At 39.5% G+C, this 23,338-nt stretch overlaps 1 protein-coding gene across 3 annotated transcripts in view; it reads left to right on the top strand.

Moving 5' to 3' along the window:
• The window catches only part of PHACTR1 (phosphatase and actin regulator 1), a 500,199-nt gene that overhangs the window by 26,835 nt on the left and 450,026 nt on the right, over nt 1-23,338 (top strand). For all 3 annotated transcript variants that reach the window (XM_036350306.1, XM_036350310.1, XM_036350308.1), the window contains exon 3: nt 2,726-2,872. In XM_036350306.1, coding sequence (XP_036206199.1) covers nt 2,726-2,872 — 147 coding nt within the window. The remainder of the gene's footprint in view (nt 1-2,725; nt 2,873-23,338) is intronic.

Here is a 23,338-nt window from a genome sequence, read left to right as displayed (position 1 = left end):
GCTAATAAGCCAAATATAGATACTTAGCAGGTCAATATACTGGTTAAGGACACATGATTTGAAATGAAACAGACATGGATTTGGCCCCCAATTCAGCTACTCTTTGGTTAGTAACCTTCATTCAGTCCTTTTTTTCTCTTCTCTGCTTTCTCTTTCCCTCTCCTCTCTTCTTTTATTCAAAAACTAGAGGCCTAGTGCATGGAATTCGTGCATGGGTGCAGTCCCTAGGCCTGGCTGCGATCTAAGCATGAGCATCTGGCATGGAAGGGCAGGTCCTAGCTGACCTCTGGGCCCTGGGAAGCACCTGGGTCTCCGCTCATACCCGCCTTGGCCTGGCACTGCCCACTCACCTGCTCCATCATCCTGCCATGGTCCTGCTCTTGTTGGGGCCTATTGGGGCTAGCAGTGCCTCCACTGCTGCCCGCTGCCAGCACTGCATCACTGAAGCCTGCCATGTTCTGCGTTGCCCCCTGGTGGTCAGCACACATCATAGCAAGTGGTCGAACTCCTGGTAGAACTCCAGGTCAAATGACCACCCGAGGGGACAATTTGCACATTAGCCTTTTATTATATAGGATATCTATTGAGTATTTACTGTGTACTGGGTTCATGCCATAGACTGCTGAGTCATTTATCTTATATTCCCGAGGGAGAACATGGCAAGTTTTTAGGAAAGAAATTTGTGTTGTAAAAGCAAGCAAAGGTACAAATGCATAAATCAGCCAGGCTTGTTAGGACAACTCCAAGCAGACTGGAGGTAAAAAAAAATAGATAAATTTGGAAAAACAGGTTGAAATCAGATTGTGAAGGGTCTCGAATGCCAGGATAGGTAATTTTAAATCAACACACAGAGAACTGGCTGATAATTAGAAATCAAGTTGTTAGAGAGTTAGTTTAGTACAGAAAGACCAGAGGAGATTATTTCAAAACAGATTACTACATACTTTAAAGAGGCCAAGAAAAAAGTGGATTTAACTGTTAAGAGGGTGTTAATGACCTTTAAAATAACTGTGATTGGGAGGTGGGTATAGAAACCAGTTATAAAGAGGAAAGGAGGGAAATGAGAGTGACAATAATGGAGCCTTGAGAGCTTGTTTGGACACAGACAATGGGGGGGGGGCATGAGTGGGAGGGAGGACAATGGAGGGATAAAGACACATATGTAATACCTTAATCAATAAAGAAATTTTTTTAAAAAAGAAAATAATGGAGCCTATGGGGCCAAGAGTCCCACAGGAAAGCTAAACAGAATGGGAGGGAGAGTATGGTAGAGACTGAGAAACAGTAAGGACAAGTGCAGGTATATTTTTCCTAAGATGTAGAGTTACTACCTGTGTGTGAAGAGACCAAAGAAGAGGGACTGAACAGGGGTGCAAGAGTACAAGATGTGCATAAGAATGGACAGCTGAAGGGGAGAGGAAGTCTTGCAGAGTCAGAGCAGCACTTCCTCCTCTGACACTGGAGGGCATGACCTTACACTGAGATTCCTCTGTAGCAGGGAGATAATCAAGGTAACATTTATCCATGTACCCCAGGTGGTCTCTTATTAGAAAGAACATCAGGCCACAAAAAGACCAAGTGACTGAAGCTGCAGAAAGTCAGACATAAAAGAGTTAAGCCCATCAATAGCTTCTATAGGAGCATCAAACCATTATGATTCATACTCCAGAAACCTTTCCGGGTCCTTCTGCTGGGTAACATGTGAAGGTAGCCGTGCACACATTCAAAGAAATGTAAAGTGCCCTTGATCTTCCCCTCACCTTCAGAAATAACGGTATGGGGTTATAGAGACCACAGGTGCAATACAAAGACTATTATCTGTGCCTGAAGTCACCAAATAGAGATAAAGTTGAAGGTTAAACGAACAGATATTTATGTAAAGATAAACACATCATAGAAAATCATGGTTATAAAAAAGAGCCACTCAGTTCTGTGTGAATATGCCTATTCCACATTCAAAACATCAACTCTAGAAAGTTTCCTGCCGAACTGCTCTTAAAGTTGTACATACTTTTTCTTTCTTTCCTCCTCCAGGGCTCAAGGGAGCATCTGAGAATTTCCTGATCTGACTTCATCTCTATTTGAGCTCTGGGTTGGGAAAGAGGAAGCAGAGGGGTACCCTGGGTGCAATGCTCTCCTCCATGGCCAATGGGGCCTGGGCTGACACCCTAGTAGTAAAAAGTCCATGCAAGGAAAGCTGAGGCAGGTACCTCTGGCTGGGAACTCCTGTGGGTTAAGGAGACCCTGGTGTAGCTTGAAGAGCAGAGTAAGTGCATTTGGCGGGAGAGGGCATGGTGCTGACTGAGCATCTTTGCTTTGGAGTCTTCTCTTTCGCATCAGCCTGTCTGTGCCAAGAGCTGGGAATTGGCTGCGGGCAGGAGGCAGGGTGTCAGTCCCCAGCACTCGCCCCGTTGGTCCAGCCTGGGAGAAGAGTTAGGGGGAGCCCTGGGCGCCAGCCAGAGGCAGCCTGCCTGATCTCTGCTCCAGTCCACAAATCCTTAACGGATTTTCTTTCTCTCCCTTCACCCTTTTCTCTCCTTTGCTCTTTCTTTCTCTCTCCTTCTTTCTTCCTTTCCCCCTCTTTTTCCCCTTTCCTCCCCATCCCCTTTCCCTTCCTCTCCCATCCCCCCTCTCCCCTCCCCCTCCGGGTGTGAGCCTCTTCCTTTCCCCTCCTCCCCTTTCCGCCTCTCTCCCTCTCTCTTCTCCTTCTCCTTTTCCCTCTCAGCTCGCCGGGCGACCCTGCTCCTGCCTCCCACCTTAATGGCGGCATCTTCGGAGGATGATATAGACCGGCGGCCCATCAGGAGAGTCCGCTCCAAGAGTGACACGCCGTACCTCGCGGAGGCCAGGATTTCCTTTAACCTGGGGGCAGGTAAGGACGACCCTCCAGCCTGCTCTCTCCCCACCAAGCTCCCCTTTCTACCTTCCTCCCCGCCGGCTGGCTCAGCCCCCTGCCCTCCTCCGGTGTCCGCTCCTGGCAATGCCCTCCCTTCTGCCCCCTTTCTGCCCAGCCCAGCCCAGAACCGGCTCGCTCACTCCCTCTCTTTGTGTCGCTGGTGCTGGTGCGAGGAGGGTGTGTATGGGGTAGAGGGGCGGGGGGAGGGTGCACGCACGCGTGCGCTGCAGAGGTGGGAAGGGTAGTGCGTGGAGCCCTACATTGCCCAGGAGTCACCCGCGGGGTTCCCCTTTCCATGAAGAGTGCTGTCACTGATAACAATGACGGTAGTTATAACCTAGAGCTGGGTCAGGATGCCAGTGCGCTGGTGTGGGCTCTGCTGGTGAGGTTTGCTGGCGGGGCTACTCCAGGGTGGGTGGAACTTGCTGGTGACATCCAGACTCTGGTGATTTTGCCAGGTTGGTACCACTGCTGTGGTGTTGGAGTGGGGACAGGGGGCGCGGTTGACAGCTGGGAACAGGACTTTTTCCTTGCACCAAGCAGTTGGCAAGCAACCATTGTGATCATCATAATAATATCATGGTCTGCAGGGTACATGTTAGGTGATTTGACTGGGCGTCACTGGAACTGGGGCCCGAAGTGACTCAGATGGAATTAAGTGAAAAGGGTAATTGAGGTAGCGGAGGGAGAGAAGGAAAGACGAAAGGGAAGGAAGGAAGAAATAAAGCAATAGAGAGGACTAAGGGATTCAGAGCGTCAACTTGCTTCAGTTTAGATCCCTCAGGGTTGCCTGAGAAGCACCCAGTGTCTGCTGACCCCACCGCTGCCACTGCTCCAGAGTCAGGGGCAGACACCCCTCCCCCACCCCTTACTAGTCTGTGGTCACTATCACTGGGAAGAAGTTGTTCTCCACCAACTTCAGAGTGCTGCCTTTCTGAACGACCGCTAAGCCTCCACCCTAGCTGTGTCTCTTCCTTTCTAGAGTCCCTTAGTATTCCAGTAACTCCATGCAAAAGGAGGGCATTTCCCTGAAGACCCTCCTTCAGAGAAAGTTTAAAAACCAGATGATACCTTTTATGTAGGAAACTAAACCCTTTAAAATGGAACTGAATCAAAGTGTGTGTGCGCACCCCCTCACACACTCTGATGTAGCAAAGAGGACCTTCAAATTATGTATATTTTACATACTATCAAGAAGTTTGGACCAAAAAAAGAAAAAAGAAAAACTCTGCATAGAGAAACAAGATGTGCTCGCTCAGCAACAATATCTTTATGACTGGAAGGATGGTAACCGGAAGTGCCAAAGTAGACAAGTTACTTAAAGTGTAATTTTCTTGTCTTGGTGATATTGGTTTTCTAGTCAAATGTTTCCTTGTTGCTCCTGAGCTGTGTGCGTCTGGATTGGGGCTGGGGGAAAAGGGACTTTATTGGGGGAAGCTTTGGCAGTGTTTGTGGTGTGCTGTACCGCCAAAGGTCTCACTGTGCAACTGTTAATCCTCTAGTTGTATGTTCCAGATTAAGGATAGAGTTGTGAAGGGTCTTGAAAAGGACTGGAAAGAGTTTCTTTCAAGACCAAGATTACTTTCCCACCCAGTGATATTAGGACTTATTCTGTTGACTCCTCTACTATCACACTCTGGTATATTGCCTTAGTGTCTTTGGCTACCACTGACTTACTGAAACCATTTTGCCACCAGATTAAACCCAGTGACTTGCAGTCTTTTATTCTGGTTAAATTTCTCTGGTGGCCAATTAAAAGAATGGATTTTTCTGAAAGGATGTGTCTCCCTTTCGCCTGAAGAAAAAAATAAAAGCCAAACAAGCTCCCAGGCGTTTTCATGTGTCCCTTAGAATACCACTAAAAGCAAAGTGTCCAGAAGGACACCAGCAAAAGAGAAATTCAGTGGAGAGCATGGTAAGGTAGTAAAGGAGGGAGGGCAGTCCCTGCTGGGTCTTAGTTTAAGGGAGCTGTCCTTCCTCGGTGGTGCTGAAGAGGACTTCCTGACTGAGTTTATTGTAAGCTTGACAGCGGAGGGAGGGGTGCTTGGTCTCTGTGATGGAATCCCCTTGAAAATGCAGATGATCTGGCACCTAAAACTTTCCTATTCCTGCCCACTTAAAGTTTGTCGTCTGTTTACTATGCCTCACGCCTACTACTCCACTGCTCAAATCAGGCGGTTTTGCTCTAATTTTGCTCTGGCTGCTCACTCCTGGGGCTTTATTTTCCAGCTGCGTTCTGTGGTTTCCTGACATAGTAAACTCCACTTGCAGATGTGTCTGTCCCCGATGTTTAAAGTAATTGTAACCCCCGGCTTAAAAAGCAAACAGCTTTGTTTATCTTCTTGAGCAGCAAGTTGTAATTAAACTATTAGTGTCCTTATCAGTGTTGCGGAGCAAAGGAGCCCGCACACTTGGGATAAACTACATAATTTGGGCATAGAGAGCATTTGTCTGTCTCTGAACACAATTTATATACAATTAAACAGGGAAGCTTTCATCTGCCCTTTCTTCCCACTTCCCTCCTACTCCCCAGTCACACTGTCTATTCTTTCCAGAGAAATTCCTTATTGGTTTAAACTATGTATGTTTAATATTTGCTTTCTAACACCCACTCATTATATATGCATCCATGTTTAATGTTTTATTGATTTAATAATGCTTTAAGAAAATAATATACATGTGCTCATTTTACTTGGATATCATGAAATCGTTTGGGGCATTTTGAATACTGATTAAATAGTTAAGAACTTCTTCAACTTTACACTGTCCCTTATGATACTTAGTACTGTCATTTCAGAAATAACTCTGCAGCTTGAGTGAAGGACACACTCATTCACCTATAGTCCCAAGTCAGTCAAAGAATAGCACCTAAATATGGGTCTTTCACAACTTTATGAATATGTTAATTTAAAGCACAGCCTAAATTGAGACAGTGGAGAACAATAATTTTCTGATTCATGACTTTTATTTTTCTAAAAGAACCTCAATGCAAATATTAATAGATGATTGTTGGCTGAAGATAGTATATAAGCTATAAAAAAATAAGTCCAGCCCTGGCTGGTTTGGCTCACTGGATAGAGCGTCGGCCTGGGGACTGAAGGGTCCCAGGTTTGAATCCGGTCAAGGGCAGGTACCTAGGTTCGATTCCGGTCAAGGGCATGTACCTTGGTTGTGGGCACATCCCCAGTAGGGGGTGTGCAGAGGCAGTTGATCAATGCTTCTCTCTCATCGATGTTTCTAACTCTCTATCCTTCTCCCTTCCTCTCTGTAAAAAATCAATAAATTATATTTAAAAAAATAAGTCAGTGTATTTGCTATAAGTTACCCAGACACATCAGACTTCATTTAAAACATTGGAAGAGTTGAATTTGAGAATTTCAGATGTGTTAATAGGACATTTTGTAACAGAAGAGTGTGTTCACACTATTAGTAGCAAGTTTTTCTAATTGTGTTCTCACTTACTAATGAACATCACTGACATTTTGCTTGTAAGAGCTTACCCTTCCTTATGAGGTCATTTATTCACTACATTAAAGGGAATGCAATGAAGAGTTGCAGCTCATCTGGCAGATACTTTCTATGAGCTAGTGTATTCTATTTTTCTGTATACTGACAGTATATAGAAGAGTATTCCATACATAGAAGATTCTGAAATGGTAAAGTGCTCCATAATTACACACCACAGTGGATGAAGTTGTTCTGGTAAATAGAGGATTTAAGCACATCTAAAATTTCTTAAAGGGATGTCAGAAGAAGGAAGGCTAATCATCTGATGATTTAGGATTAAAACACAAACCAATATTAGTCACTTTTGAGAAAAGTAAGTTCTCTTCTAATCATCAGGAAGTTTAACCTTTGTTGACATTTCAGAATTGCTTTGTATGCTCAACCTTGGCATAAGCATCCTCCTTAAAAGGATATTTTTTAGTTCCTGATGTCACTCAAGGATTCCTGTTTCTATCTTCTATTGATCTCTCCCTCTCTTTTGGGCCCACAGAATAATGACAGTGAAAATTGACTTACTCTTGCTACCTGTAAGAATGGATGGGTCAGCCAGATTAAGTGATAAACTGAGTCTCAGGAGATCTCTTTCCTCTTTTCCTGAGGAGAAAGACCTTTATTTCTTAGCTAAATTATGAAGGCCCATGATATTGAGAAGTGATAGTCCATGATGTGCTCTCGTTACTTAGCCATGAGAGCTGTTCCTGGGCAAAACTGTGAATATTGTCTTTGGAGAGCCAAGATTGTTTCACCAATCTAAGGGTCTTGGTAAGCATTCTCCTCCATTCTTTCACTGAAGAATGCCTATGTATTCCTCACAATGTTTTGTTTGTTTATTTTTGGTACTGATTTCAAATGGAAAGATAATTGATCATATGGATCTGGCTTTTATTTTGTTGGCCAAAATTCTTCTTTTAAGTATTGCTCTCACATTAAGTAGTCATAATAATCCAAGTAGCTGACAACAGAGATGACCGGAGTCCCTACTACTAGGCTTTCTGGGGCTCTGCCCTCCTTTTGTACCATCATTAAAGCTAGCTAAACTGATCATCTCATTACGTCATGCATTAAGGTGACACTAGTGAAGACCACTTCAGATAACATAAATAATATGAACAAGGTAGAGGGAAGTAAGTAATTAACACTGTGAAGAAATATAATTTGTTTGCTTCAAATATATAACTACAAATATGTGATATATAAGCCACGTTCATGAGACAAACACAAAATCTGTGTTGAGTGGTTAAATTTAGGATATTTTGCCTGGGAATTATTAATTTCTAAACATCTAAGTACTGTATTTACCATTTTCTTATGATGAAAGGATAAATTGTTTGTTCTGTCCTTATGTGTCAATATTATTTAATTTCATGGAAAACCATGGAGCTGTGTTTTAAATGGAAAATGTGAGGCAAGAATCAGAAGAACTTTATTTTAATGCATCTCTTCCACTAAGACAGTGGACAGGTCACTTAATCTTTCTGGGCTTGATTTTCTCAGCTCTAAGAGGAGAGATCTGGAATTTAAAATCTCTAAAACTCTATCCAGTAAAAAGTTTGTATAAGTAGCTGCTACTTCTAGCTCTAACTGTGCTATTAGAAACATATTATACCCTGATTTTACAAATCATCTTATTTATGGTATAAAACATATAGAATAGCGTAATTACAATAAGAATCAAGACATTTGATTTCAGCTAAGTTATGAAAATAACTTAGAGCTAATATATAACTTATAAGAGAACTAATATATATTTAAGGTATATTATATATACAATATCAATTAAAATAGTTTGAATATTCAGGGATTAGAATATTTAACATAGTTGATGCTCTATAAATATTTAACTGAATAAGGTATTGAAGAAATTTTAGCAAAAAATGGAGAGTGAGAACCCTAAATATTAATATGGTTCCCAATTAGCATTTAAGTCTATTAGCCTGTTCTCTTATATAATTAAAATGAAATGGGAATATAAGATCTATATTCTCCCTTTATTCCTTTAAATTGCTAAAGAGAATAAACATGTATACCAATTAACTAAATGGCAGGATTTAACCAAGCTACAACGTACCACTTTTCAATTGGCAGATAGAATAGTCCTAACTTCTAGGCATTGACTGTAAAATTTAGCCATGAGCCACAAAGAACTATTTTTTCCTTTTTCTTTACAGGCATATAAGCTGACAGTAGCAAATAAACTATTGGTCAGAACAAGCGTAGCAAGTGCATATTAATACATTTTTATAATACAATTGAATACTAGGCAAAATATTTAAAATTACTTAAGGAGTTACTCTTTGAGATAAATTACAACTTCAATTCATGATCATTATTTATTGTACAAGTACAAGAGTTAAAATTAAAGTGGAAGAGAAGATAACTTGTAGAGCTGACTATTTTTATCCTTGACTTAATAAGATGAAAAGGGGGACATACATTATAGCCAGTGAGTTATGTTGCACAAACAAAACGGGCTTGAAGGAATTGTTAATAGACATAACATTTTCCTCACTGTATGGTATAAGAAGAACTCAAGCACTTTTGAATTTTCTTTCATTACACTCCCCACCCACTTTGATAGGTGATAAAATTGATATCAATTTAGAGGGGGGGAAAGAGTGGGCCATGTTGATATTTTAATTGCTTTATTTTACAAGCCTTTTTCATGTAATGAAGGATAGTTAAATAAAAGACAAAATCAATTTTATTGCCTTATTGAATGATGGTGGATTTGCCTGATTTTCTAAACAGGTTATTGAAAGACAACAAAAATAATCTTCTTTTGATAGTAGTTATTTCACGCTTATGAAGGCAAGTGTTGTGTAAATGTCTGTAGGTTTTCTATTGATCTTCTCACCACATTTGTATGCCCTATACTAACAATTCAGCAGAAGAATCTTTGAATAGTAAATATCTGTGCTATAATGGTAGAAATGAAGATTCAATACACATTTGGTTTTGAAACTATACTGAACTTTGTCAATATGCTACTTTGCCTTTTATAGACATAGAGAGCCTATTATTTCTGGATTTCTACCAAATAAAGAACAAATTTGTTTAATATTCAATCACAATTAAATCAAAAGTATAAGAAGAGCTTTGTTATTCTTGAATTTATTCTTATCCCATCTGAGCCATTTTTGGGGGGTAGTGGTGGAGGAAGGTGAGAAGAAATACTAATATAGTAATGCTCATTCACTCAACAAATATTGAAAAATTAAATATGTAATTAGACCATATTTTAGACACTTGGGATACATTGGTGATAAAAACAAACAACTTATTATTCTCATGAATTTTAACTTCTAAAAGTGTGTATGGATAATAAACAATATAATATTTAAGTACATTGTATAGTATTTTAAGTTAAGAATTAAGGCCAAAGCAAAGAAAACTAAGAGTATAAGGCATGTGGAGGCAAAGAAAGGGGTGGATTGCAGGATAGGCAACATTGAGAAGAGGGAATTTGAACAAAGTTCCCCAGCGTAGGTGAGAGAGTAAGCCATGCCAATATGGGGTGCAGGACAGGGTGGGAGAGACCTGAGGGAAAGCAAGTATAAAGACTTTAAATCAAGAGTGTTTCCAGTATGTTCAAGACCTGTCAAGGAACCCAGTGAGGCTGAAGAGGAGTGAGTGAAAGGGAGGTGACAGGAGAGGAAATTCATGAGGGAATGGGGACTACATCACATAGGGTCAGGTGGACCATGGCCAAGACTTCGGCTTTACTTAGTGAATGTGGAGCAATTCAGGGACTTGAGCATAAGAGTAACATGATCTGAACGAGATTTTAAAAGGGTCACTGGATCTACTATGTTAAGAACAGATGACAGTGGAGCAATGAGGAAATGGAAGCTGACTTGGAAGTTGCTACAATAATGCAGAGAACTGGTGGTGGCTCAGCAGCATGGTACAGCAGAAGCAGTGGGAAGTGGTCAAACTTTGTATGTATTTGACTTTAATGATGGATTGGATGTGGGTTGTGTTAAAAGGAGAGGAGCAGAAAATAAGTACCTTAAAGGTTTGGCCTGAGCAACCAGAAGTATAGAAAAGCTTTTTTGGGGCATGCATGGGGAAATGGTCAGAAGTTCAAATAAGGACATGTCAAGTGTAAGACGTCTGTTACACATCCAACTGAAGGTATCAAATAAGTAGTTATACAAGTCTAAGGTTAAAAATGAGACCTGATCCTGAAATAAATATTTGAGTTGTCAACAGATATAGAGAATTTACTAACAACTGTGTCGAGGGCTTTTTAAGCATTTGCTCATTAATTCTTCATAATGACCCTATGAGATTGGCGTTATTATTACTTTATTTATTTTATCCAGGTGGAAACTAAGTCACAGAGAGGTTAAATAACCTACCAAAGGTATTACAGCTAATAAGAGGAATAAGAGGAAGAATGGAGTTTGAATCATGTTTTATGACTTCAAATCTATATTTTTAATGGCCATTATTTATTACAAGGAAGCAAACATATTATCAGCTTTGTTATGAGATCACACTTGCAGCTGAACGTGCCTAAGGGAAGGAAAGAAATGGAACCAGGAATGCATTCTAGCTCAGTATTAAAAAAAAATACTTGGTTAGGATTCACTGTAAGAAATGCACTTTATATCACTTCACATAACACACATTCATATTTATAATCGGAATAAAATATAGTTGACCATTGAACAACATGGGGTTATTTGACTAATGTACAGTCAAAAATCTGTGTAAAATCTTTGACTCACCAAAAACTTTACTAAAATAGCCTTACAGATAACATAAGTAGGCAATTAACATATATGTTGTGTGTTTTATATATTACATACTGTATTCTCACAATAAAGTGAGCCAGAGAAAATTTTAAAAATAATAAGATAAAAAATCATAGGAAGAGAAAGTAAATTTATAGTACTGTACATATTTTTTGAAAAACTTTGCCTATAAGTGGACTTGTACAGTTAAAACCTGTGTTATTCAAGGGTCAACTGTATTCCTCAAAATACCCTTGTAAGGTATAAATGCATTCTGATGCTTTCTATGTTATCCTGTTTCATCCCTTCCCACTCGATTCCATTCTAATGAAGTTTAGTCACAAAAATGTTAATTATGATCCATCTAAATGATTTTATAACCCATAGTTTAAAAATATTACTTAATTGGTAGTTTCTAAGGGCTATTTCTTAATTCAGAAAATGTATTTACAAGGAAATCCCACTTTAGTACTAGCCCACTAAGAGAAATTCATTCTCTTACCTGAGACAAGCTGTAAGAGAAAAATCCCAGGGTCAGGGCCAACTTAGCGATTGGGTACAGTAGGCACAAAGTCCAGGCACACGATACATATAGAGGCTCATGAAAATGTTTTAATTTCTTTAAAGTCAAAAGTATAAATAAATATAATCCAGCCTGCTTCATATTGGTTTTATATCAATACAGCCATAAAATATAGTTTTTAATATTTTTTTATGGTAAAAGTAGCCTACAAAGGTAAAAGGACCACCCTGGCCAGGTGGCTCTATTTGTTGGAGCATCATCTCATACACTATTAAAAGTTTGGGTTTGCTTCCCAATCAGGGCACATTACTCATGTTGTGGGTTCCATCCCAGGTCAGGGGACATGTGGGAGGCAACCAACCAATGTTTTTAATGTGTGTTTTTTTCTCTCTCTCCCTTCCTCAATCTCTAAAATCAATAAAAAACATATCCTTGGATGAGGATAAAAAGAAAAAGGCAAAAGGACCTAGAACCCACACAATTTATAATGCAGCCCTGTGAAGAGTGGGGAAATGAGAAGTGAGAAAGAACTCTCTCTTTTTTGAGGTAGTGCAGTAATTATGAGGATATACTCTAGCACCAGACTTACCAGGTTCGAATCTCTACTTTTTCACCTCCTAGATGTGTGAACTTGGGCAAGACATTAAACCTCTCCCTACCTCAGTTTTCTCACCTGTAAAAAGGGACCTATAATGGTAAGATTTGTTTTGAAGGACAAATAATTTATCAAATACAGAAACATAGAATAATGCATGTCACATAATGAATAATCATTATACAAAGTGGAGAATGAGCTCCATTGTATTTCTGTGTTCTACTTCAAAGGTGTTCTATTCTTCCAAGATTATACAAAAAAAAAAAAAAAAAAGCTTTCTTCTAGTTACCACATCTTACAAGATCAAATGAGGTACAAATTGAGAAAATACTACATAAAAAACTAATTTTCTTAGTTAAATTTTACCCCCATTCAATCCCTCTTGCTTATGCTACAGGATAAATATGATCAGCCCCAAATTAGAAAGTCACCCTCAGACTCTGAAAGTTAAGGAAATCTACATTAAGAATAGTTTATCCTCTGTCTAGACTTGAATAGATCAAATGGCCATGTGGAAATGGCCACATGGAGAAGAATAACCAACTGGTCTTTCCAACAGTCCTCTGAACTTGGAGGAGGTGTTGTGAACAAAGGGTGTAAAAAGAAGAGCAGAGAAAGAGCTATAGGGAGAAACAGGGAGGTAGGCAAAAAGGGAAGGGGAAAGAGAGGACACACAACTTTCATCTGTGTAGCTCAGAAAAGTACATAAATCTGAATCTGCTACCTATGAGCTGAATCATCTCAGAATCTTTGAAACTTATAGCATGCAGATAACACTGGGACTAATTTTCATTGTTAATTGAAGGACCAAATGTGAACACGCTTTACCAACAGCCAAGTGCTATACAAAGACAAGAAACAGATGTGGTCTAGTGAATCAGACAGCTTTAAAGGTCTAGCTCTGGCTGGGCCAGAGTGGCTCCATTGCTTGAGTATTGTACTGTGTACCAAAAGGTTGTGGGTTCGATTCCCATCAGGGCATATATGGAAGGCAACCAATCGATGTTGCTCTCTTCTCTCTCACATCAATGTTGTGTTCTCTCTCTCTCTCTCTCTCTCTCTCTCTCTCTCTCTCTCTCTCTCTGTCTCTCCTCCCTCCTGCCCTCTTCCTCCCTCCCTCCCTCCCTCCCTCCCTCCCTCCCTCTTTCTAAGCATATCCTCAGGTAGGGATTATAAAAAAAGAAATGTCTAGCTTTGGCACAAAACACAAGACTGAAAATGTGAAAAATAGACTAATTCCACCTAAAATGTTGTCTTTGCCATGGTCAAAAATTTAACACAGCCTAATAGTCCAGTAAAACTAAATACAGCATCTACCAATTGATAAATGTAGGTTATATTCATGCCTCCACTGTCAACTCTCATCACTATGAAATGTGGTCACTTTAGGATGTTATCATCCATTCATAAGAGACAAAGGGTTTGAATTTTTATGAGTGTTTGAGAATTGCAGAAATGTTTAACTTCTTTTTTTAAAAAATATATTTTATTGATTTTTTACAGAGAGGAAGGGAGAGGGATAGAGAGTTAGAAACATCGATGAGAGAGAAACATTGATCAGCTGCCTCCTGCACACTCCCTACTGGGGATGTGCCCACAACCAAGGTACATGCCCTTGACCGGAATCGAACCTGGGACCCTTGAGCCAAACCGGTTATGGCAAAATGTTTAACTTCTAAGTGCAGTCCCAGCCTCACATCACTTCAACTTTTCACTTGATAACAGTGCCTGAGATGGTACTGTCATTTTGAAGCTAAAAGTAACTACTGCACACTGGAATTACTGGCCAATGCCAAGTGGTTTGGCCTTAGACAGACAGCCAATTAACCAGGTCCATCCCTATTTTTTTCAATCTCTTCCCTTTTCTTTACCCTGTTCCCCCAGAATGCCCTACTTTTTTTTCTTTTTTTTTTTTACTTTAAGGAAACACAACCAGAGGTTTCAGGCAAAACCTTCATTTGTGTGAGAGAGTGGCCTAAATGCCCCCTGGGAATCTGCGGAAGTCTAGGACTGCTCTTTACCACCCACTAAAACCACAGGGTTACACAGTTTGCACAGCTGTGGAGTCACTTGCCCTGCGCTCACTCCAGACCTCGCACCATGCTGCCTTCCAGCAACATCCTGGCCATAACTGCTCATGACTGACTGTAATCAGCTAAGGGCAACAATTTCAATGAAAAAAGTGCTTTATATCAGCAGTTCTGGCATATTACTCAGAGCAACAACTTTTTGTTGTTGTTGTTAATTCTCACCTGAGGCTATTTTTTCCATTGATCCTTTTTTTTTTAAGAGAGAGAATGGACTGGTAGAGACTAAGAGAGGAGAGAGAGAGAGAGAAAGAGAGAGAGAGAGAGAGAGAGAGAGAGAGAGAGAGAGAGAGAGAGAGAGAGAAAGAGAGAGAGAGAGAGAGAGAGAAACATTGATGTGAAAGAGACACATTGTTTGGTTGCCTCCCCCACATGCCTCGCCCAGGGCCAGTGATCAAGCCTGCAACAGAGGTACATGCCCTTGACTGGGATTCAAACTGCAACCCTTTAGTCTACAGGTTGATGCTCTAACCATTGAGTGAACTGGCTAGGGCTAGAAACACTTTCTTCTTCAATGTGCTCAACTAAAATAGAAAAGGCAGAAACAAAATTACGAGTAATTGGGTTTTTACTTTATTTTTAGTCTTCAAGTTTTACAGTTTGGCAGCTCCTCCTAAGCTATGGATTTTATTCACATAAATGCAAAAAATGTTAGCCAATACCTAGGTCTGGAGTCCATGAAGGGTAATGCAGACCACACCAAATTTTGGAATTTGATTCTCCATTGTGCACAACTTATACTACATGATTTTCATGAGGGTATTTTACTGAATTTTGATGTAAAAGGATATTTGATTAACAGACTGGAAGCAAATTAAGTGCTTGATACCTTGTTACAATTTTACAAAAATTCACCGTGACTAAATCTTTATTCAAATTGTAAAGTGCCTGAGGTAGTTTTCCTTTATCTGCTCATGTAAGAAGTTCATTTTAAATAGGCAGGAAAAAATCGTTAGTGTGGTTTCTGACCTTTTAGCAAAGGTGGTACCTATTCATCATGTATCATTCAATTCTCACCACAAAAATCCTCCCCATTTAATGAAGCAACCAGACAGCACGGTCAGTGCTCACTGTAAATGATGCTTGGTTTGCTGTTTAGTTGACTTGAAAATTCTTTGTTCCTCTAAGTTCATTCATATGTTTGCATGTACTTGTTCAGGTCATATTCTTTCAGGTATCTTAAGGACATTCTATTTCTGGAGATGAAAGGTTTGCTCTTATTTTTCTTGTCCAAGACAATCTGAATCAAATTGTGTCACCACTTGTCTTACAGATGGCAACCACATAAATGGGAGTATGTGTTAAGCATAAGGCACCTAGGGCCATCCATAACAATAAACCATGTCAACCCAAAGTAAGCTCAAATCAGCTTTAAACTCACTTCATTGGCCTCTAGGTTACAGCTCATATAATATGGTCTGTATGGACAATTTCAGCTGTAAAGTTACCTCGTAAAGAAATATATCACCTACAGAGTCCTCGCATAGACCCAATTTTAGGAACAAGTCCACAGAGTTATAGCTATGAGGATTTGTGTTCTATCTCCTCCTTGGTTCTACTTATTAAAGACACTGAAGTGGAAATAGTGAAGTGGGAAGAAAACAAAGACTGAATTTAACCAAGACAGAAAAGGTTGGCATAATCACTCAGATGTAACCTTAGTTCTCTCTAATCGCTGTATTTCCTGCCTCATTTATTATAGGTGATTTAAAAGCAGGAATTTTGTACATAAATATATATACACTATCAATATCTTATTGACATATTTGGACAAAATTCTGGATGATTTATTTGAAAGTATTAGTTGGTTATGTATTTTATTTTATTTTTTTATTTTTTTATTTATTTTTATTTTTTTATTTTTTATTTTTTTTATTGCTTAAAGTATTACAAAGGGTATTACATATGTGTCCATTTTATCCCCCCGCCCTAGACAGTCCCCTAGCCTCCCCTATCCCCCAATGTCTTATGTCCACTGGTTATGCTTATATGCAGGCATACAAGTCCTTTAGTTGATCTCTTACCCCCCTACCTCCTGCCCCGCAACCCTCCCCGGCCTTCCTGCTGCAGTTTGACAATCTGTTTGAGGCAGCTCTGCCTCTGTATCTATTATTGTTCAAAAGTTTATAATGGTCTCTATTATCCATGAATGAGTGAGATCATGTGGTATTTTTCCTTCATTGACTGGCTTATTTCACTTAGCATAATGCTCTCCAGTTCCATCCATGACGTTGCAAATGGTAAGAGTTCCTTCCTTTTTAGAGCAGCATAGTATTCCATCGTGTAGATGTACCACAGTTTTCTAATCCATTCATCTACTGATGGGCACTTAGGCTGTTTCCAGATCTTAGCTATGGTGAATTGTGCTGCTATGAACATAGGGGTGCATATATCCTTTCTGATTGGTGTTTCTGGTTTCTTGGGATATATTCCTAGAAGTGGGATCACAGGGTCAAATGGGAGTTCCATTTTCAGTTTTTTAAGGAAACTCCATACTGTCTTCCATAGTGGCTGCACCAGTCTGCATTCCCACCAGCAGTGCACAAGTGTTCCTTTTTCTCCACATCCTCTCCAGCACTTGTCGTTTGTTGATTTGTTGATGATAGCCAGTCTGACAGGTGTGAGATGGTACCTCATTGTTGTTTTGATTTGCATCTCTCGGATGATTAGTGACTTTGAGCATGTTTTCATATGTCTCTTGGCTTTCTGAATGTCCTCTTTTGAAAGGTGTCTATTTAGGTCCTTTGCCCATTTTTTGATTGGATTGTTTATCTTCCGTTTGTTAAGTTGTATGAGTTCCCTATAAATTTTGGAGATTAGGCCCTTATCAGATATGACATTGGCAAATACGTTTTCCCACACAGTGGGTTTTCTCGTTGTTTTGTTGATGGTTTCTTTTGCTGTGCAGAAGCTTTTTATTTTGATGTAGTCCCATTTGTTCATTTTCTCTTTAGTTTCAAGTGCCCTAGGAGCTGTATCAGTGAAGAAATCGCTTCGGCATATGTCTGAGATTTTGTTGCCTTTGGATTCTTCTAGAATTTTTATGGTTTCCTGTCGTACATTTAAGTCCTTTATCCATTTTGAGTTTGTTTTTGTGTATGGTGTAAGTTGGTGGTCTAGTTTCATTTTCTTGCATATATCTGTCCAATTTTCCCAACACCATTTATTGAAGAGACTATCTTGGCTCCATTGTATGTTCTTGCCTCCTTTGTCAAATATTAATTGAGCATATTGGTTCGGGCCGATTTCTGGGCTCTCTATTCTATTCCATTGATCTATATGTCTATTCTTGTGCCAGTACCAGGCAGTTTTGAGAACAGTGGCTTTGTAATACATCTTGATATCTGGTATTGAGATCCCACCTACTTTGGTCTTTTTCAGGATTGCTGCAGCTATTCGGGGTCTTTTTTTATTCCAGATGAATTTTTGGAGAGTTCGTTCTAGATCTCTGAAGTATGCTTCTGGTATTTTAATGGGAAGTGCGTTGAATTTATAGATTGCTTTGGGTAGTATGGACATTTTAATGATGTTGATTCTACCAATCCATGAACACGTTATGTTCTTCCATCTGTTTATGTCTTCTTCTATATCTTTTTTCAAAGTCCTGTTGTTTTCTGAGTAGAGGTCTTTTACCTCTTTAGTTAAGTTTATTCCTAGGTAGCTTAATTTTTTTGGTGCGATGGTAAACGGGATTGTTTTTATAATCTCTCTTTCTGAAAGTTCACTATTGGTGTATAGAAATGCCTTGGATTTCTTGGGGTTAATTTTGTATCCTGCTACATTGCCAAATTCATGTATTAAGTCCAGTAGCTTTTTGATGGAGTCTCTAGGGTTTTGTATGTATAATATCATGTCGTCTGCAAATAAGGACAGTTTTACTTCCTCTTTTCCAATTTGGATGCCTTTTATTTCTTCTTCTTGCCGAATTGCAATGGCTAACACTTCCAGTACTATGTTGAACAGGAGTGGTGAGAGGGGACATCCCTGTCTTGGGTTATGTATTTTAAATTCAATTCAATAAGGAAGAGCTTTGGTGGCAAGTGGCACAGAGCAAAATAACAATAAAATACATTGTTAATTAATAATTAATAAAAATATATTGTTGGGGAAATAATCTAATTGTGAAAGATGTGATTCCTTTTCACCTTATACCAAGACCAAAAGGTATTGATATTAAATTTGTTATCCCACACAAAGTTGAAAAGAGATTGCATGTTATAATGAAAAGGCCTAACTGATGAACAAAAATAGATACAGAGGCAGAGCAGCATCGAACAGACTGTCAAACTACAGCGGGAAGGCTGGGGAGGGTTGGCGGGCAGGAGCGGGGTTAAGAGATCAACTGAAGGACTTGTATGCATGCATATAAGCATAACCAATGGACATAAGACACTGGGGGATAGGGGAGGCCAGGGGAATGTCAAGGGGCGGGGGGAAAGGAGACATATGTAATACTCTTTGTAATAGTTTAAGCAATAAAATAAAAATAAAATAATAAAATAAAATAAAATAAAAAAGAAAAGGCCTAAAAAGGACAAAGATGTTAAGGTTAAAGTAAAAGCTTTTCTGCAGCCAAGACTCCTCCTTCAGAACCGGGGGGAAATGAGAAGCATGTTATGGCAACTAGTGCACCGGTTCAAATATTTAGTGCATTTAATGCAGCTGGGAAAATACACTCAGCAACACTGGTGTGTATTAAAGCTAGTGTAATTTTCTTTCCAGTTGCTTGTTCCCTGTGCACTTTATTCTATCAATCTCTAGAAACCTCAAATACAGCTCGATAACCACAGTGCATCTTGAACGCATTCTAGTGTCTTTTCTAAATTATAACTGGTTTCATCTCTCTTGTACTTGGTCTTTAGTGACCTAAGGGAAAATAACTGTGTTGTGTTGTTTGTGTGGGCTCATAAGAACAGAAAATTTTTCCATAAGTCCTCAGTTTCCATAAATCTGTTGCTGAGGTTCAATTACTTTCCTCCCCTGGGTGGGAGAACAGTTTCAAGCCTCAGGTTCACTTAATTTCTCCCATTACATTCCTGGCTCTGACTCGTGTTAGAATTAAATGCCTTCCAGTGATGAAGGTCTAGAGGCATATAGTTAGGAGTAGATAAAGTACAGTGGCAAGTAATAGGTAGAACTCTAGCCTTCCCAGAGATAAACTGCCTGAAGGGCCCACTGGTTTGTATTACATCATCATACATAACGGAGAAAAATTTCTGGGACTTATTGGTTCACATGAGAATCTCTGCTGAGGCAATGGTATAATCACCATTCTGACCGCTCTCAAAGCATTGCCCATAGAGGGATAAGCAGGACCTGTGTCAGTCAGACCTGGATATAAAGTCTGACTCAGTGGGGCCATTGTAGGGCAAGTTACTATTTTATGGTCTTCCGTTTTTGTTTTTGTTTTTAATATATTGTTATTGATTTCAGAGAGGAAGGAAGAGTGAGAGAGACAGAAACATCAATGATGAGAGAGAATCATTGATTGGCTGCCTCCTGCATGCCCCACACTGGGGATTGAGCCCGCAACCTGGCCATGTGCCCTGACTGGAATCGAACCTGTGACCCTTCAGTCTGAAGGCCGACGCTCTATCCACTGAGCCAAGCCAGTTAGAGCGGTTACTATTTTTATGAACTTTAGCTTGCTTACCTATAAAATGGGAATCCTCATTTAGCATAGCTGTTGTGGGAATTACATGAAGGGGGGATATAAAGCAACGCACCTGGCATAGAAGCTGCTCAATAACCACCTTTCAAATGTGTCAAGCAAGAAACATATTCAATTTAGTTTATTAATGTAATATCTTGATGTCTCATCACAGTGACAATTATGTTATTAGTTTACCAAAACCTGCTTATAAAAACCTGAACAAAATTTTAGAAAAATAAAGGATGAATTGTTATTGTTTATTCTGACTCATTTTATTAAATATCAATATAATCAAGTGTTCATCAAAGGCCTTCTGCTACATGCTCAACATGGATTTAACAGTTTTAACAACAACTAAATCCATCTGTCAGAACATTAACGTCCACTGAACCCCAAGCTTTAAGGGAAGGGACCAAATCTGCCTTATCCATCCCTGAATCCTCGGGGCTAGCATAAGACATGGCCCATAAGAGGTTTCAAAAAGTACTTGTCAAGTGAAGAAATGTATCAGGGCAGTGACCCTTTGCTTATGGGTTCCTCTTTATACCAAACTTACTGGATTTCTTCTTCATATTTTTAAAAAGGACTTTATTTTTTGCATTTTAAAATATTTATTGAGATATAATTAACATAACACTGTGTAAGTTTAAGGTGTGCAATGTGTTGATAAAAGAACATTTTTTTTAAAGATCAGTTTTAGGTTCACAACAAAATTGAAAGGAAGGCAAAGAGATTGCCCATATATCTCCTTCCCCATAGTCTCCCCCAATTTTGACACCCCCCACCAGAGTGGTGTATTTATTACAATTGATGAACCTACATTGACATGTCATTGTCCCCCAAAGTCCATAGTTGACCTTAGGGTTCACTCTTGGTGTTGTACTTTTTACACATTTGGTCAGATGTAGGCCATATATCCATCACTATAGTAACATAGAGCATTTTCACTGCCCTAAAAACCCCTCATGATCTGCTTATTCATCTCTCCTGCCACCCCTGGCAACCACTGATATTTTTATTGTCCTTATAGACTTTTCCAGAATGTCATATAATTGGAATCATACAGTATGTAATGAAAGAAGATTGGCTTCTTTCACTTATATGCATTTAAGTTTCCTTTTTGTCTTTTCATAGCTTGATGGCTCATTGTTTTTTAGTGCTGAATAACATTCCGTTGTTTCTATATATCATAGTTTATCCATCCACTGACTGAAGGACATTTTGGTTGCTTCCAAGTTTTGGCAACTATGCTGTTTACATCTGTGTGCAGGTTTTTGTGTGCACATAGTTTTTAACTCTTTTGAGTAAATGCAAAGGAGTGCAATTGTTGGGAGTATATTTAGTTTTGTAAGAAACCACCAAACTGCCTTGGAAAGTGGCTGTACTATTCTGCATTCCCACCAGCAATGGATGAAAGTTCCTCCTCTTCATGTTTTAGTAATGCCCATAGACATTTTCACATATCTGGTCCTTGTTTTTTTCTAAAGATTTCTGTTAGCAGAACCTTTAGAGCAAGGTGGCAAACTTAACCCCTCTAAGCAGCAGTATTTTCTGTTGTTGTTGTTGTTGTTGTTGTTGTTGTTACAGAGAGAGGGAATGGAAGGGATGGGGAGAGACAGAAAAATCAAGAGGGACACATCGTTTGGTTGCCTCCTGCACTCGCCCGAACCAGGGCCCAGAGTTGAGCCTGACTGGAATCGAACCCGCAATCCTTCAGTCCATGGTCTGATGCTCTGTCTGCTGAGCCAAACTGGCTAGGGCCAAGCAATGTGTGTGTGTGTGTGTGTGTGTGTGTGTGTGTGTGTGTGTGTGTGTGTGTATGTTTTTAGCTGAACTATAGAAACTGACATCATGGTGACACAATCATGGGAGCCTCCACATTACATAGTTCTGAAAACTATATGTAAATTTTATAAAAATAAATCTTACTGAAATAGGAATAAGGTGCTCTCTGTTTGTGACCAGCTTTCATCTTCAAATTCTTAGAGTGTAAAATTGGACTCGCTGGAATTTTTTATTTAATTCTGAAGTCATACTCAGGCTGCTTGAAAAATTCAGAAAGCTCTGTGGTCCCCAAAAAGAGAAAAAAGAAGTAGGAGGGAAATTCCCCAGAATCTAGACACTTAAAAATAGCTCAGTTCCAGAGGTGTTTTGGAGCCAGCAGCTCATATTGGTTGTGAGAGCCAATGAGGCGCATCTCTCCCCAACTCCACATTCAGGACATCACATAAAGTCGGCCCTGGGGGAGCACTGACACCAAGGAAATCAGTGAACACTGCTGTGAATTAGAACTTTTTCAGAAAGCTGGTTTCACAGAGTTAAGTCTGACATTTGATGGACAAACTCTAAGCACCATCTAAGTTTGTGTGTGTGTGTGTGTGTGTGTGTGTGTGTGTGTGTGTGTGTGTGTGTACTGCTATGTCTGTGTGGTTTGGAGGTGTTTTATTAGATGTTTAAAATATTAAAGGAGCCCAGCTGATGTGACCCTGTGGTTGAGCAATGACCTATGAACTGGGAGGTCACGGTTCCATTCCCTGTCAGGACACATGCCTGGGTTTCAGGCTTCATCCCCAGTGGGGAGGGTGAAGCAGGCAGCCAATCAATTATTCTCTCTTGTTGATGTTTCTCTCTTTTTCCCTCTCCCTTCCTTTCTGAAATCAATAAAAATATATTTTTAAAAAAATATTAAAGAAAAAGTAACAGAATGGTTTTGCTTGACCAATTTAATTTGACAACTTAACTTTCAAAGGTTTATTTACTTCAAAGGTAATGTGTTGATGGGTAAAATTATTATTGCTACATGTTCTTTTAATATGGAAAAATCAATATGGCTAAGGTAAAGAATATAAGTTTGTCTTGAAAATAGGCTTTCATCTTTAGACTCGATATAAATATGTCTGATACCAATATTTAGAAAATATTTTATCACCTTACATGGTACTTGGGACACTTATGAAGAAGAAAGTGGATTTGTTTTTTCCGTTTATTCAGCACTAAAAACAATTTGGTCACATTTCAGTATAGTCTGCAGCATTTCCACCTTTCCCATCTAATGCTACTGTAATACATTCACTCTGTTTGGAATTCATTTTCAATCAAATAAGTGGTGAATTGGGTGTAATGTCCCTATACCAGTCTTGCCAACTGGAGAGGTGCATCTTGAAGCAACAAGGGAACAGCTATTTAAGCTTCTCCCAGCCTATCTGTCCTTAGCACAATCGATTAACTACATCAGAATAAAAATATTAAAAAGTCATCACAGGTCAGCCTTTCGAAGAGAGCCTTTTAAAATTACACTTTAGCGTCTGCAGGTCACACATGTTTTTCAAGGAGCAGAA

Source organism: Myotis myotis, unplaced genomic scaffold (genome assembly GCF_014108235.1).
Source record: "Myotis myotis isolate mMyoMyo1 unplaced genomic scaffold, mMyoMyo1.p scaffold_m19_p_2, whole genome shotgun sequence".
Taxonomy (NCBI): domain Eukaryota; kingdom Metazoa; phylum Chordata; class Mammalia; order Chiroptera; family Vespertilionidae; genus Myotis; species Myotis myotis.
Note: the sequence above shows the minus strand (reverse complement) of the source record. Positions and strands in the feature narration are given on the sequence as shown.